At 38.2% G+C, this 18,162-nt stretch overlaps 1 protein-coding gene across 1 annotated transcript in view; it reads right to left on the bottom strand.

Annotated features, from left to right (window-relative positions):
- LOC117954716 (corticotropin-releasing factor receptor 2) overlaps positions 1 to 16,150 on the bottom strand; it is a 28,475-nt gene extending 12,325 nt beyond the window's left edge. Inside the window, exons 1-2 of the mRNA XM_034888675.1 lie at positions 15,907 to 16,150; positions 15,692 to 15,811 (exon numbers count right to left, since the gene is read on the bottom strand). Coding sequence (XP_034744566.1) covers positions 15,692 to 15,811; positions 15,907 to 16,027 — 241 coding nt within the window. The 5' untranslated portion in view covers positions 16,028 to 16,150. The remainder of the gene's footprint in view (positions 1 to 15,691; positions 15,812 to 15,906) is intronic.
- Positions 16,151 to 18,162: the final 2,012 nt, after the last annotated feature.

The raw sequence follows: 18,162 nt of genomic DNA, 5'->3' as shown, positions 1-18,162 counted from the left end.
TCACAAAAACTTGCATACATGTCAAATCTATAAAAAATCTAAGTTCTGTAGTGATCAGTCTCGGGGGTTGCCAGGGGGTTCCATTGCACCCCCTAACATGCTACCTAAATTCAACAAAAGTAATCATTTATAACACTAACTTTTGAGGGAACATGCATATCACCTGGAATACTATCAAGCTATATTTATTTTTAAAAATTTGAAACTTTTAGAATTTACAATATGGTGATTTTCATGGAAATTTCTCAGTTTACAAAGACTTGTTTGAGGACTTTAGGAGCTACAAAAATTCTCAAAATCCTGCAGCCATGTGCAGAATATTAAACTCTTTCATCTGAATTGACATTTAGGCTTGGGAGTGGTCTGGGTACTCTATAGCGTACCCTAATTGGTTTCAGCACTTGGGCACAATTTTGATGTCCTCAATATATACAAAAACTCACAGAAATTGGTGCGCAAATAAACACTAGGGAGCTTTTCGAGACTGTTCAACGATTTGGCCCATACCTGTAAGTAGGCTCCATAGCGCCTCCTAATGCTTGGAAGTCCTTAACTTGGACATAGTTACTCTGATCTTCACCAGATTTGATACGCATATTGCTCTAATCATAGCGGACACATTTTCCATTTACCTTTATTAGCTCCACCCAACTGGAAGGCAGCGATTTTGACTTTATGCATTTTCATGTGTTTTACATTCTTTCAAACTCCTCATACGCCATGATTGCAATCTTCTTGAATCCTTGCAGGTAGTATCTGTTGACACTCATGACGAAAAGTTGTCCAAAGAATTTTGAAAAATATGAAGAAATGTGCAAGTTACAGAGGACCAACTTCCGGTCTGGGATTGTTGAAAGAGGAAGTTGTGTATCTGGCCAAGATTTATTTCAATTATGACACAGTTGTTCCGCATAGGGGCTTGAGCATCCAAGCCAAATCTTGAATGAATGGGCCATTAGATGGCGCTGTTAGAGCCAACTAATAGCTAACTAGCTAATATCCGGTATATGCTAGTGCCACAGCCTCAGCGTCATTAAGGTTAAAAGAGCATTCCGTTTGCTGTTTTGAGAAGTGGAATATGGGGTCAGACTGTGTGTGTTTCAGTGATGTTGCAGAAAATGGAGAAAGGGGAACAGGTTGTGTGTTTTATCCCTGTGAGCTATTCCACGGAGGCAGGACTAATTCAACGCACTTGTGCAGGGAGAGCTGACTAACCATCTGTGCATTACGCATGATAAAGCATTTGTCTCCGCAGTTATTTATTTTTTACAGTGCATTATGTTTAAAAAAAAAAAAATCACTAAGTGACTAAGCTTTTTCTTGGGTTTGGGTAAGGAGATAGGGTTGCCATTTTAAGGTGTTAACAATGCTGGTTAGTGATAAAAACCTCAATTCTAATCCATGTGAAATTAATACAGTAGCCAGCTATGGGTCAAACACTAGTTATGTTAGATAATTCAGTTCATAAGCAGAATTCAAAGAGGTTTAAAAACAGTGAAAGTAATAAGACAAGATCATAGATTACTCAGTCAGGACTGAAGCTGTTAGTTTAATGATTTTATGTCATTTGGATGTATGCATTACTTACTTGTGTGTATATATATATATATATATATGTTAAAGAGGTAATTTGACACCAAAAGAGACAGTATCTTTGTAGCTACGATCACTCGCTAAATACTTACCTGTAGTCCCTGTAAGAGTAAGTCATTTGAATTTGGGTAATTAACATGGGTATTCGCACAAAGTAACAGTGGAAGCAATGGTAAGCATGGTACCAAGTTTGTTCAGTGCATGAGTTCTATGGATTATGAAGTGTATTGTTATTGATCATTCTGTAAGAGTTATGAAAGCAGCTGACGCCAGTAGCGCAGAAGAAGAAGTCAGTACGTGATGAACAAGTTTAAGTGTACGTGCGAAAGCTCCTGATCTGATCTGTCTTTTCATATTCCTACAGGAAATCAATGTGTTATTCCAAGAGTGAGCGTCACCTCATTCTTAAAAGTGTAATGTTTGGAGCAAAATCCATCTTTGGCTTTTGCAGTGTCTGAGTGTGGCGCAAACGCTCAGCCGCAAAGAGTGACGTCTGCCAGTAACCCCGACCTGCAAGGGGGCGAGGGCCCGTTCATCGCTGCTTACAGCTTTAATTTATTTATTTTTAGAATTTAACCTAAGTCTCGGTGATTGGCCCCTATTTTCTACCAATAAAAAAAGTAAGACATATTGTTCTTAAACACAGGTTAGTAGCCCACTATTCTTTCTGGCATAATTCATCATAATCAACTTTATTTCTCATGGATTTTGTCTCACCATAATCCCTACAAATGTATGAAGAAATCCAGGAAATGGGATTCAAATTGATAAAAATTTTCAGGGGGGGAACAGCACGCAGCAGGTTGGAGTCAAACCCACGGCCATTGCGTCTAGGAGTAAACCTCTGTATATGAGCGGCTGCTCTACCAGGTGAGCTACCCAGCCGCTTGATGTTTGGCATGTTTAACCAGCATGGCACTTTATATTCTCAGAAAGACCCCTCCAATGTTTGACCTTTGACCTTATGGAAAATAGCTGCAGAGCATTCTAAATTATGTTTTATCATGAACAACTAAAGACTTGATAGTTTTTGTAAAACCCTATTCAAGACAATTAACCCACCCTTTGACATATCTGCAGACTTGATGGCTGATAGTGCACTGAGAAACCTATTTATTCATGGATTGCCAACATTTATTAGAGTAGCTTGGATAAAAAATCTGCCCAAACACATTTTTCACAACCTAGCAACCCAACTATTGTTATTTTTAATACATCCTGCATGTTTATATTAGTAAAATCCTTCATCAACTATTAATAAAGCAATTTTTACATTACATTTACAACTTACAAACCCTTGAAATTTGACCAATTAGATAGTATTACTAGGTTTTTCTAAAAGAAGACAAATGATGACGGAGAACACTATTCTAATCTTGAAACATATTGTATCTGCAAACGAAATCATGGAAAATATAATACGGCAACTTGAAGTTGACTGAGCTAATGACGTTCTCTCTTCTCTTCAGGCAAATATCAGACTGTGTCTATGAAACAAGCAGTGATGTTGCAGAAAACCGAGGAAGGTTGAATGTTGTATCCCTGTGAGCTATTCCTCGGAGGCAGGACTAATTCACTGCAGCTGACTAACCATCTGTGCATGATAAAGCTTTTGTCTCCATATTTATTTATTTTACAGTGCATCATATTTAAAAAATAAAAATCACTAAGTGACTCAGTTTTCTCTTGGGTTTAGGTAAGGAGATAGGGCTGCCATTCAAAGGTGTTAACAATGCTGGAAGCAACGCAGCACCAACCCCACTTCCTTATGCACACAGATGCATAAGGAAACAAAAGAAATGGGTCATTTCAACGCTTTCTCAAAAATTGGCTTACTCTGTGCCAACAATGTCCACCTCTTCTGCCTCTGCCAACCACCCTGCCAACTCCTTCCTTTTCTCGGATGCATAAATACATACATACAAACAAACAACATATGAAGACTGAAAGCTTGTTTGTCGAGATAAATGGGGAAATGTTTGTCTTATTACATAAAGTTAGCATGCATTGATTGTTGCATAAGTGGCACTTTAGTTGGGGGATTAAAATCATTAAGTTATTTATTGAGTTACACATGTGTGACAGATTCCTCAGAACTAATCTGAAAGGCAAACCACATGGTCTATGTCTTCACAGCTGCAGAGCTGGACCTATTTCTTTCATTGGATTGTTGCTGTACCATCAACCATGGGACTGAAACAATGCTACAGGAATAATACAGTACAACATTTTTCACTTAAAGGTTGTGTAAGCCTGTCTTCTTTGTCTGCCATTTGATTGCTCTGTGATTTAGTTTGGTATTTTTCAGTTTTATGTTACTTTTGAGACAGGAGGTCCGTTTTGTGATGGATGGATAAAACACAAAATATAACATGGCTGCTACTACTGCACGCCTCCTCAAAGCACCAAGCTTATGATCACAGTTACCCACTTGAAATTGTCAGTAAAATTGTGAGCTGTCTATTCTGGTAAGTTTCAAATTACACAAAAAAATGAAAGGCTAGAATTTCTTAAAGTTGAGCGACAGCACATGTGAGCCAGTTTCAGCATCAAGTCCTTCTAGCCATTTGGAATTTAATTCTATGAGCTGGGGACAGAGTAAAGAAGCCATTGGAATCAAACAGCTCATTGTAGTTTGATACTTCATTTAGGCAGCAGAAACTGGAGGAAAACTGTCATATCACATACACAGACCTCACCGGGCAAGTCAGGACATGAAGCAGCCAAGAGACCACAAACACATTTTGTATGTAGAAAAGAGCATGATGAAGGAATAAATATTAAAATAGTATAATCAGTTTATCAAACCTGTCTTTAAAAACGACCGCTATTAAATAATTAGTAGTAGTAGAAATTTACATTTATGTTTTATGTATTGTTAACACAGCACGGCTATGCTTCAAAGAGTGTTCAGTGTCCTTCAGCACCCCGGATATACTATATATACATATATATATATATATATACTATATACCCCATATTCAGAAGCTCTTAATGGCAAGCAGATGCATTCACTCTTAAGAGCTGGTTTGGGAATTGTGTGTTGACATTTATGAAAGCTATAAAAATGCAATTAGAAAACACTTTTAACTTCTAAAATCCATCATTATCAGAAAATCTGCCCCTGATCTTTCCTTATCATCTTTTTCCATTAAGATGGTTTTTATGGGTAGCAGCTCACAGAAAGAACTGAATTTTTGTTAACTGTCTGCAACTTTTTTTAAAGAAGTTTCTGGGTCACGATTCTTTTAAATTGTCAGTGTGGTTCTTATCAACTTGGGGCTTGCATCCCTAGTCTGTTGTTTTTGCTTGTGGGTCTCAGTGACCTCCACTGCCTTTTTTGTCTTAGACGCAAAAGGGTCCATTTTTTAAAGGTCTTGGTGTTGTTCCAACTGTTTATTACTATATGTAGAGAATTAAATCACATTTAAAAGGAGGAAGAAGGCACTCTCTCTCTGAGCAGTTTAATGGAAAACTAAAACTGTTCTTTATCTTGAGAGAAATGTTCAGACTGCCTCCTGTTTCCAAATATCACATTTCAATTGCTTAAATGACCTGTGGTTTGGATCGTAAAGCGTTAGTGAGTCTAACTTGTCAGCACAAACATGCCAACATCACAACGTTAAAATTAAACTGTTCCCAAGCCCTTGATTGACCCAAATTTGAACAAACACAACATGGCAGCTAAACCACTTCACAAAAAAATAATGTCCCATCCTTCTCACATTTACTGTTATACATTTTGTCAGAGGTGCTGATCCTTTTCATATCAAAGTCCCCTGCAAGTCCCTGGCTTTCTGGCATTATCAGCACATGCTCCAAACATGACTGGATTACCTAAAACTCATCTCAGGGAGGTTTATCCTGGGAAAAGCCCAGAATATAGCCGTAAAATAACACATCCAGTACATCAAAAGGTATACTCTACATTAAACTCTGATCTGTGCAATTTATTTTTAGCATTTCTTCTGACATCTACCAGTAGCACATCATTCCTTAAAAAGCTAAATTGATATGCCTCTTAATAAAAATAGTTTGTTTTCAAGGATGGTTTATGCATCTAATTATGTCATTTGAACTACTCCAGGAAAAGTAAGTTGTTGCATAAAGCTTCATATGAAATACATGTTAAAGTTTATGAATCAAACTGTGCTGAGCATCTTTGTTTTGTCATCTTTTCCCTGAAAAGAAATGTTCACGCGCACTAATGGCTGAACTGCAGAAGGGGAGTAAGGGAAGAGGTGCAACAATTTTATGTGTCAAGCACATCTGTGGCTTGTGCAGAAATGTTACTGACAATTTGCTCAGAATGTAATGTCTTCTTGTATTTGAATATACATCTTGGAAGCATAACTAACATTTTTGTCATTTTTGAGTTGGACAGAAAAAGTCCTCATTGGTATTAGAGCCAAGAAAACGAGGCAGAATAGTGCAAGGAAACTGTCAGAGTACAGTAAAAAAAAAAAGTGTTTTCTCAGAGGGACTGCACGCCTCTGAGTCAGGCTCTTCTTTAAAGAAAGACATTTCTTAGGATGAGATCGTGGAGCACCGGCACGGACCAACCAACCTCACAAGCTCAGGTCATCCTCCACTGAGCCAATCAACAAAAAACATGTTGGGTTAGTCTAAATGCTTTGGCTGCTTGCCTGGCCAACCAGCTGCTAGCATCCTTTGCAGGGACATGTAGTTCTGTAGAGTGGCATGATGTCGTTGTCCTGAACCCATGCTGCATAGAGAGTGAAGGGATATATTTCTTGGAAAGTTAGCAGCAAATAAGCAAAATAAACAAAAGTCTAAAAAACTAAATTCTAAATCCACAAAAGAAAAATATTTTTCTGTACCAGACCACACTGTTTTTTTATGCAGTTTGTCTTCAGGATGGAGCACGTGTGCAGCTGGGTCAGCAGGGAAATTCACTTCTTTGCTTTTGGGGGTTTAAATTTCTCCCAGTGGCTTTTGCAACTCACTTCAAACAAGGAGCTGGAAAAAGTATGAGAAATCCTTTACATCATTGATTGAGTTGATCTTAAGTGTTTATGGAAAAAAAATATGAGATGAGAAAGAAAGCTATTGAGCTTACTACGCAATATATTTTTAGGGTGGTTGTACAATCAATTGGAAGTGGTCTAGATGTAAATAGTTGGTTTGAATGATAAACAAAGAGAAAGATACTGACAAAAACTGACATGCTCCCTTGGCTATTTTGCCTTCACATTTGGAGTGATCTCTAACTTTAGCTCTACAGTTTCCCATCTACATAATGCTGCAGTTCTTGACATTAATACACCGTTTTTAAAAGGCCCAGAAACCATGGGAACAATCTGATGTTAATGTATAACCCTCATAATAGATTTTCTGGTATTTTCATGTCATGGATAAGTGGATCAAGCAGAACAAAGAAAACTGCAGCGAAGCCAGCTGACAACATGTAAAAAGAAACAGCTCAATCAAACACGCATTCTTATCAGTGTAATCATACTCTTACTGTTTCAAGTGTCCCAAAAGGCAGATCTTATGACAATAAGACACCTGCGAATCATAGCTTCATGTTACAACATCTGTGCTTATCTGTATACTAAACTAGTACCTAAACATATCTTTGAAAATATGTCACAACATTTTTACTAACCCAATATGGGTTTATTATATCATCCCTAGAATTTTGCAAATGAAGCAAATACTCAAAAAATCATTCAGGTACAGAATATGTTAATAACTGACGGCTTTATTATAAATTATCAGTGGTAAAGTTAAAAGATTTGTCTCAAATGCACTGTGCATGCAATACGTCTTGATTGCTTTACTCTAGCAATGTTCTCATAAGCCAAGTAGGTAACTATTTGTATAATGATCCATTATTTAACATGTATTAGCGTACATGCAGACATACTGAAATATCTCAACATCTAGGCTATTAGATGGGTCGTTGTACAGACTCATTCCAGAGTCAAAGTGACGTCTGTAAATTGCTTGCTTGTTTTGGCAGACCAATTGTCCAAAAGCCAAAGATATCCACTTTCCAATGATCTAAAACAGAGAGAAGTTAATAATCGGATGTTAGCATGAATGAACATGGTAAATATTACCATTTTTACATTAGCATATTAACATTGCTTTTAATACCCCTGTGGCCCAAACACAGTTTCCCCATTGACTAAATCGACTGGACTGGGATCGCTAAGAAAGACTGTGAGCTCCACAAAAACTCTGTATTTCTCAGTATGGCTGTGTCCAGAAAGCTGTAATGACTGGTGACTTTCCCGCACAGAAACTCAAGTGAAGAAAATTACCTCTTCTAAAGAGTCATTATCATGTTTTTGTTTTTTTTTATTATTAAAAAATCAACTTAACAACTGCAAAACACTTATTTTGGCCTCGTGATTTGCCACAGATTGCCATGTAGGAAGTGTTGTTTAATATTTTCTGAAGGACTTGGAACAAACCAGCAGTCTGTGACTTGGTGACCTGGATCCGGGAACGTTTCTGTTCTGATGTGTTGCAGAGGCAATTTCCTGAAGCAAAATAGAGACTGAGCAACTTAAAAAAATATACCAATTGACCACAAAAAAAAAAATACCTTGTTCAGTTTTGGGGCCAATTTTAAACACATCTTGGAGTAGGACGTCAGCAGACTATTTGAGGTTACGGAACACCTTTGTGAGATTTCTGTTTTCATCTAATCTGGGGTTTGATGATATTTATGTCTCATAACATGTCAATTGTTGAGTTTGGCCTAAAATAAAAGAACTATGTCTGGCACGACCATTACATATGACATGGTTTACTGAATTTTAATACATTAACTAACAGGAAGGAGCATGGTGTGCATACAAGACATAGGTTTATTGTCATACTTGCTTCTGCCCTGAGGTTGTAAAGCCATTACAGACATGGGTGGATCTAAACATCCTCAGTTGTCTATTGGGGTGATTATTTTCTAGAAGAGACTTGAAAGTGAAAAGACAGCAGTTTTTCTCGGTTGAATTAATAGAAAGGGAGCAGGTTTTATTTGGGTTTCAGAGCCAGTCGGCTGGAATATGCAAGCACAGAGAGAGAGAGAGAAAGAGAGAGAGAGGACATACATTATACAACTGTTATTCCTCTCAGTAAAGATTGTTTGATTTATAAATATGCTGATTTGAAAGGTTGTGAGGGTCATGGCATAAAATTACGTGCATGCCCCCAGCTTGACAACATGTCAGAGGCATGACGCAGGGTGCAAGGTGAGGATGTGTACTCGGATTAAGAATTATTTATGTTTATTCATTCAATTATCAAGTGAATTTAAAGCAAACTTTTGAAATGTTGCAAAAGAGATGTTTGGGGCAGATAAATTAGTCCAATTTCAATATCCAGTGTGATCATTTGGATTGGATGGATATGCATTACAATGGAAGGGAAAATTGGTTACTGTCAGCCAATTGCCTCTTGTTTAGCAGTGAACACTGCAACTCTCTCCAACAGCCTTGTGCCTTGAGTGATGACCACTGTAACAGACAGGCCAACAGAACCTGAAGACAAGTTGCTGGGTAACGTTTTACTCAGAGCTGTGTCTTTCAAGCTTTCCTGTTTCTCCTCATGACACATTAGGAATAATTACAGTACAATTGTACAAATGCTTGCCCATGTTTTTCCTCTCAAACTTCTCAGCTGTACTGAAGTCAGCTGGTGAGAGAAAATTAGCTAAAGGATGTGGGACACAAGTATGTGGCCCTGAAGGTAACTACCAAGCCAAACATGGAAGATAGCACGTCTGGATAATGAGACCCTATTATATCACATTACACAGCTTAAAAGCAAGCACATTCTGTCACATTACATACAGCTTTTATTCAAGTCATTTATAGCAGCTCACTGTTATATAAAAAATAAAATCAAGCAATTAATTTGTATCGGTTGAGTATTTTCATATACATAATAGTAGCATAAGTAGTAGTCCCAAGTCTCATTTTTTGTTGTCAAAACTGTGTAATTAAATTCACATTGTTGCTGCACTTGATTACACCTACTGGCAATTTTTGGTTTAATTCAGGAATTGTTACATCTTCATTCTGCACAAAGTAAATTTATTTGAAAACCCCAGTTGCTGGCAAACGTCTCCAACTACAAATATGAGGTAACACACAGAAGCACATTTGTCAGTGACAGTCACAAACTAGAGGAAGAAGCATCTCCAAGGAGACAAAATAGAGGACTGAACCACTGTTGTTAATTAGTACCATTGATCCACCCTTAACTTTGTTAACAAAAGACAAAAAGACAAAAGATTTTAGATCTTAACAAGCAATTGTCGATCCATTGAGTTTTGATGTGTGGAAAACCCAATCTGGAAGGGATTCCTTGTTATAGAAAACAATGGAATGTGTGTAACAAGATTGGTAACCAATCGTAGAATATCACTATCATTGATCAATGATGGAAAATACATTGAATAATTCTTTTTTGCAAGGGAAAGTAAGGGAAATAGAGTGGGACTTGACTAATTTTTAAATAACATCCAAAAACAATGCAAAATTTAAAGCTTAGAGCTCTAGTCTCATTAATACTAACCATGGCAGTGAGTATTGTACATGCTTAAAAAGTGTCCGTTTAAGTCTTGGACTGTAGTGTTTGTGTGGCTGCTGAGCCTGTGGTGTGTGCTGCCATGGGAGTCTGATAATGATTGGACTCCCTGGGGAACTTGGTGTGCAATGGCTGGTGAAATGTTTGCTACACACATGCTGACCTAAATTTATTGACTGACTAACCTCTTACCCAGTCTTACTGTGGAGAAGTAGATCAACAATTTAAAGCGTGGTACATTCACCGCAGGAGAACTTTACAGAGGTTTTTTTGTGCAATCACTGCAAGGAAAATAGCCCCAGATGTAGCACCCAAAAGTGAGTGATTTACTGCATGATAAACTATGCATAGGAAAAAAAAAGATGTTTTGTGTTTTGGAAATTTTAAACCATTTGTAACCATCTTTAAATGTGACCTTTGTACATTGGCGTCAGTGCATGACACTTAAGGTAGAAATACAGGTTTCATATTGTTCCTATACAAGGGAAATATGTGGACAGGACAGCTCACAGTGACAAGAAGATGCAAAGCATTATTGCACTTATTTAGCCTGTCATCAAACTTCATTGGTCATTTGGTTATGCTGACGACACACAAGAGTAAGCCTTTGACAAGCAGAAGGATTTCTTCAGAAGTTTGTGTGCTTTCTCACATCTGATAAAAAACAAGATGCAATTCCATGTCAGGTCTCTGTTTATTCATCGGTTTAGTTCAGTTTTATGTTATCCTCCGAATGACGCATAGGCTCACCTCTGATTTTAAATTAAAGCATCAACCTGTAACCCCAACATGCAACCCTGCAGCAGCTCCACTCCTCTCTCTGAACCTGATACACACCATGGCGCTGATACGTCTCTGACTTTATTAATCCTGATAAGAGAATCAACAATGTTTTATCGTAGAAACAGCAATCCTGAATTCAAACTCTGTTTACTAGAAAGGCACACGGTGTGCTGACGGCATGTCTCCTCAGTGACATTGAACTCAAACAAAGAGGTAGCATTCATCGCTTACTGCTGTCAATATCTTGTCTTGCCTAAGGCTTGACAGAAAACACATCTCACGACAGTGACAAAGTAGAGACAATGAATGACCTCAAACCACATCTAACAACTCTGACTCAACTTTAGTGATGTGCTTTTTTTCAAGCAATCCAAAGAGCTGAATAAATGCATCAAAAGAAATAGGACACAGAAAGGTTTAAAAATGCATAAACCTCTTAAACCACTTCACACATATTAATATTTATATATGCTCCATGAAATTGGAAGGAATTTGTATCCCCTCACCTGAACAGGCCTTGAAGTCTGTTAACCCTCAGGATTTTGTAAGAGAATCATAACATGTGCTTCCACCAAACTTACTCCGGTGTTCATTTGAATGTACAACAAAAAAACTTTGAAATTACTCACAATATACACACATATGCAATCCCGTAGCATGAAATGTTAAGCTCTGACACATTCCAAGGAGGCAAATGAAAGAGATGCTGTTGTTAGTCCCAAAGGTCATATACTGACTGTGGCCAAATTGAGACTTAAAAAAAACACACCGGTTGTAGTTTGCACAGCAGCGGGCTGTAGCTTCATATCAAATGGTTGTTTTTCAGACTTCACACTTTTATTTAAAACCTGCTTGTGTGATGTTAAAGCTGTCTTCTATTCTTAGTCTGAGCTATTCTGTTATTTAAAATGTTGTATTTATCCGCTGAGACTTTAAGACACTCAACTCCATTGTCTCAGGACCCATGTGACCTTGTTATAAAACATGCAGGATCTTGTGAGTTAAGTATGAAATATGCAAATCAGAGTTTTGTTAAAGCTACCCTATTGTACAGTTTGAATATGTGGAACTGTACACCAATACAGGGATCTTCAACAGGGGGTTCAGGACACCTAGGGGGTCCTCGGAGTCAATGCAGAGGGGCCTCCAAAAAATGTGTGCAGTGCCGTGAGGCGATTAGTTACATCTTGAGACCTGATCCCACTCAGTGTTTCCTGACGCTGTTGAAATTTGAAAGGGTGTTTTTTTCCGCTCACAGGTGCTAGAGGGGGAGCGAGACAACCACCATTAGATATGAAAAAAGTCATAGAACCATTCCAATGACCCCGAAGCTGTTCAGTTAAGGTAAATTGAGCTAATAAAAACTGCATAGTTCCACTTTAAAAGTTGGAAGTTGCCAGAGAAGAAGTTGGTTATTTTATGATGCAGATTAGAATCCAAATTGAAACATAAGCAACAAAAATTGCTAAATGTTTCAACATTATGTCAAATTGGATGTTATTACTGTTTATAAAGTGTCAGGTTTAGTTCCATCATATTGTTAATACTGTCAGAAACATTAGCTGACGTTGTTGTTCAGTAGCTAGCTCAGAGGTTGTTGGCTGATGAAATTCTGGGGGGGGGGGGGGGGGTATGTTAACACTGAATTTTAAACATTGCATATTGCACCTGAATTTGGTATATTGTTTTTTTTATAAAAAATATAATTTTGAAGGGTACAAATTAGAGGCAAAAAATTCAGATACATCATTTTAATGACCCCATGCTTGTAATGCATCGCTGCCAAAATCTACAGACTCTAACGCTCTCTTGCATGATTAAATGTCTATTAATAATATTCCATACAGATTCCTGTGTTTCTTATTATATGACAAATCGATCACAGCTAGCTAAATCAATCGACTCTACCTCAGTGGCTCTGAAACAAAATTCATTGATGCAAAAGTTTATTATCTTCAGCTGAAACAGCTGAAAGTCCCCAGACAGTGCATTCAGTGTAAGGCGTAGTTATGTGACTGGCTTTTTTTTTAATCTGGTGTGAGTGAATAAAGAAATTGAGGTTGCTAGTGACTGTAGCACTGTAGAAATTTAAAAAATGGTGGGTTTGTGCAGGACGTCACGTATTGAAGTAGGGTCTGTTCTCTCTTCCCAATCAGGGGCCCGCCACTCAAATTTCAAATTTCGAGCTTTTCACACCAAGTGAATCAAACCACCAGGCATGCCTAACTATTACTGGGTAACAGCAGAGCAAAGGGTGTATTATTGCAGTAAGAGGTCTAGGCACACAGTAGGGTGGGTGTGTGTATGTGTGTGTGTGTGTGTGTGTGTGTGTGTGAGGCAGTGGACAAAATTACTTTTGGAGGACAGATAGCATCTCAACGTTTGTCCTTCCCTGCATCTCTGTCACTGTCTGTCTGCCTCCATCCATCTACGTCAAAGCTTTGATAGCAGTAGGGACCTATCCCACCACTGTATGACCATGCAATACAACGCAATCTAGTATATCAGCAAAAGTAAGCTTACACAACCATTTTCTCTCGCAGCAATTAGCTGAGCACCCTGCCGATGTATGTGTGGCGGGTTAGCGGATAATGATTCGGAATCTGAGCCTATTACAGAGATAACAGCTGTGTTGAATTAAAAATCCAGTCTTGAACAAGACACCCAGAGTCCTTACGCTCAGTGCATTAAAGGAGATATTTCCATATGTTAATTTGAAAACTGAATACTGCAATTTACTTTTCTGAGTGTGTCAACAAACATCATCAGTCTTATGATAATACACAAGTTACATAACGTGACACTGCTGGTGCGGTAGAGAGGTGTGAAATCCTGTTCTCAGCATTGAGTAAAACAGCTGATACAGACTGGGTTTAGAATTGCTCAGTCTTTCAAACCAGCAGACAAAAACCATCCCTTCAGGTTACAATTGACAAAACAACCCAGCAAGTTTAAAAATGTTACTATTGTTGAAAACGACAGACAACGCCAGTGACTTGGTTTTAAGGTGTAAAGCTGATTACAGTATAAGAGAAACAGCTGCACACATACTCCAAACCAGAGTCAGTAATCCTAACCACATATTTACTATAAGCTTTTTGAATACAAAAGAGTCGGAGCTTCATCATGACCTTAGTCACAACCAATAGGCTGTAGCATGGAGGCTCAAGTCCTCCTAAATTTTATGTCAGCCTCCCTAAAAATTATAATAATGAAAAACGTTTGTTTTTAAATCAATTTTAGTGCTTCAAGTAACAGTTCGTGAACTTGTCTTTTAGTAAAAGAGGACAAACAATTACAGGTTCAAGGGGTTGGAACAGGTTTATATCCTGTGTGGCTGTCCCTGATGCTTTGCACCTGTAACCCAGTTAAGGAAAGGGTTAACAGAAACCTTGCTTTGGCCAATCAGAGGTGGCTGTGCCAGACTCCCACCTTTGGCTGAGTCGCCACCTAATCTGTGAGTGGGAGAGCAGAAGAAAGTTCGTGAAGTTCAATGTTGGTAGTTACCAGAGAAGACGTTGGTAATTAAAGGGTGCAGACGAGAACCCAAATTCAAACGTAAGCAACTAAAATTGTTGAATGTTAGAACATTTTGTCAAATTAGTCGTTATTACTGAGACAGGTTTAGTAAAAACGTTAGCTGACGTTTAGTAGCTGGCTCAGAGATTATTGGCAAAGGAAAATACGGATTTAGGGGAGGGAGTTATCACTTATGCAAGGCATTGTACCCGTGTCACATTCTCATTAGGGCTGAGCCCCCCGAAAGGTGTGATCCTTGAATCGCCCCTGGGCTGTAGGCTGATGACCTGTGTGGTTATAGCAGCCATACATTTTAACTGAGCGTGAGCAGACCAAGAGTTTAAGCATGCATGATTACTGACGGTCCTTGCGGTCTTCTTCAAATCAATTGGTTTTAGAAGCCCCAATGTCAAGGTATAAACAGTGGGGTGATCAGGCTTTTGCAGTTGCTTCCCCGAGACTCTGGAACAATTGACCCTCTCACATTTTTCACTATTACAGATGTAGCTCTTTTCAGATATAAGACTCAAAACCTATTTATTTAGAATGGCTTTTAGTACATAGTAGTGGTGTAACAATTCCCCTCTCCTCCTCCTGTTTCTATGTAACCTTTTCTGATTTGACTGTTTTCTTTGTTTCATTCTTTTTATTGTTAAGTAGTTTTATTCTTGGTTCTTGATGCAAAGCACTTTGGAAACCTCCTGGTTGCTTCAAAGTATTCTGTATATATAAATGTGGATTTATTGATTAACCGACAGAAAAACCAAGGGCAGTGTGTTTTGGTCTATGCTGTTAACTGCCATGTGATGGATTGTTTCTTTTTTGTGATTTAATTATCCATTCTGTCTTTGATTGTTGACCATTATGCTATTCATTATTCATTATTCTGACCATTCTTACCGATCACTGTAATCACATCACATTTCAATGATGTGTAAACAAATTATTTTTTATTAGATTTGGCCTGAAACAGCTGTTGCAGTCACAATAGTGAACTATAACTAAGATTCCCTCTCACAACTACTCTACATCAGAGCAGAAGGGGATTAAAAGATTAATTTAACTTTAATTTATGACCGGACCTTGCATTTTTCACCAAAAATAATATTGTACTTACTTTTACAGCCAGCACATGCGTTGTGCGAATTGTAAAAAGTCAGATCTGTTGTGCGTGTAAACCAATTGTTTTCCTTTTTTAGAAAATAACTTTTGACATGACAGCTAAACATCTTACTGGTTGTGTTGTACTTCACTCCGTTGATGTACTCAGGGCAGGGTCTCTCTACAATCCTCCCGGTGCTGCTCCGCGGCCAGCAGGTTCCAATCTCATCGGTGGTAGGATTGCAATATAAACCTTGGGGAAAGTAGAGCAAAAAAGAAGGACGCTTTAGTGTCCGTTATCCAATACGCAACACCTCTCATTATGAAGAAAAGGGAATGCCGTCTTACCATCAGCGCTCAGCAATGACAATGGAGCGTTTTCCAAAAAAGTGTCTTGGAGAGCATCTATCAAACTACAATTAAGGTCCCCGAGCTCCCCAAATAAGATCGGATAAAGGGTAGCGTCCATGGTGCGAGCAGCTTTAAATAATGGAAGATTAGTTCCAAGAACAAGAAGAGATGGATACACTGAGCCCAGCGGTGTTCGTGGGCTTGTGAATCGGAAAAACAGTAATGACAAGAAGGAAGCCCAGTGCTCCAGCTGTGATCCGCGTGCCGGGCCAATCAGAGCCGCGCAATCGCGCATCCATCAATGTCCAGCAGGCAACCGGTGAAAAACAGCCGACACATCAGGCTGACCAAATCTTAATCACTCTGTCTGACAAATCCCACCTGCCACTCACACGTCGTGTTATTTATGGAGTGAAAGTCGCTGCTTTTAGTGAGTGAGTGAGTGAGTGAGTGAGTGAGCTAGTGAGTGAGTTAGTGAGTGAGTGAGTGAGTGAGTCTGATTAAAAATGTGCATATCCGGACCAGCCTGCATGTGAAGCCTAAGATGTGAGAAAGAAATTAATCAGCTCCTGTGCAAAACATATGACTACATTGCAATCCTTTATCTTGTACAATATGTGCGTTTTATCTTTCAGTTTCATATATTAGCATGGCACTGAGCTGTGGAAATAGGTCTAGCTATGTGAGACTAGTTATCACCAAACTCAAATACAGAAGGGGTTTACCGTACAAAATAACATCCAGCACTTTCAAAGACCATACATTTGCGGTTAAAGTTACATAATGAAAATGTCTGTGGAGATACTGAGTCAACCAAGTTATGGAATATCTGCAAGTTCTGAATCATAAACAAATGTTTAAAAGAGTTGATTCAAGCTTTTCTTCAATGCATTGCCTTTGATTTAGCCTTGGTTTAGATTTCAATACACATATTGAATACTTTGGACAGTACCTTAAAGAAATCAATATTTTCATTGAGAAGCCCATATCAATCACACCATAGTGCGTGTGCTCATGTGTGTGTATGTCCTATTCGTAAATGGGCCTATATCCAGGTTATTTTTATGAACACGACATGCAGAAAAGTATCCTTTGGAATTAAATTCATATTTGACAAATCTACACCTCACAATTTACAGGAAGTCTTGTGCCATTAATGCGGCGAAGCAGGAAGGAGGGGTGTGGATTCCAAGGCGGTGGATGGACGTGTTTACACATCGTTAACACGCTTGAGACTGGTGTTAGTATTCCACCACAAACCTGTAATCAATTCCATTTTTAATAAAAAAGCCACAATATTTTCCTAACCTTAATCTCATGTTTCAGTTGACTCATCTTAACCAGCATGACAAAAGTGTTATGAGCATTCAGAATCAGAATTGTCTTGTTATTATATTGAACTTCTTGTAGTGTTTGTTCTTATAGCTGACTGTTTATTGTGACAGGCAAGCTGTGATTGAATAATCATCATTGACCTTCCTTGTTTTGTGACATTAAAAGATTCAAGATTAAAAATCTTTTATCAATCCCAAGATGGGGAAAGCCACACTGTTGCAGCAGCCAGGGATAAGGGAAAAAGTAAAAGACACTCTAGAGATAAACAAACAATAAATACATATAAGTAAAGAAAATAAATAGGAAACAGCGTAATGTTACTTCCATACTTGCCTTGGAGACAGGACAGCCATAATTTCCACAGCCACAAAAATTAAAGTCAAACTTAAATAAAACTAGTTTTAAGCATTTGAACAATGACTTTCATCCGTCATTGTCCTCCATTCCTTTTCAATGGATAGTACACTTCAGCGACAATAGCTTAAGACAGAATAAGTCAGATAATTTATGTTCACCTTTAAAATGATTGGCCTATTTGTGCAATGTGAAAACAACTATCACCCCAATGGAAATTAGCATGTAGTTAGTAGGTCACTTCCAACACTTGCAAATCATGATAAGGTTGAGTGACCCTCCTCGCTAACAATGAACTGCTGTGTTCAGTTGAGTGCAGATTTAGCTGGGTGTACAGTTCCTCAGCAATGATGCTTTTCAACATAGCCAGACATTTTAATTTTTGTAGATAGAAAGATAACTTTATTGAAATTCAAGTATATGTATCAAGCTGACAAAAGAAAATTTGCTTGTATTTTGTTGTGAGGACAAAAAAATATTTCTATGCATATATATACAGTGGGTACGGAAAGTATTCAGACCCCTTTAAATTTTTCACTCTTTGTTTCATTGCAGCCTTTTTCC

This window comes from Etheostoma cragini, chromosome 12, assembly GCF_013103735.1.
Source record: "Etheostoma cragini isolate CJK2018 chromosome 12, CSU_Ecrag_1.0, whole genome shotgun sequence".
In the NCBI taxonomy this organism is placed as follows: domain Eukaryota; kingdom Metazoa; phylum Chordata; class Actinopteri; order Perciformes; family Percidae; genus Etheostoma; species Etheostoma cragini.
Note: the sequence above shows the minus strand (reverse complement) of the source record. Positions and strands in the feature narration are given on the sequence as shown.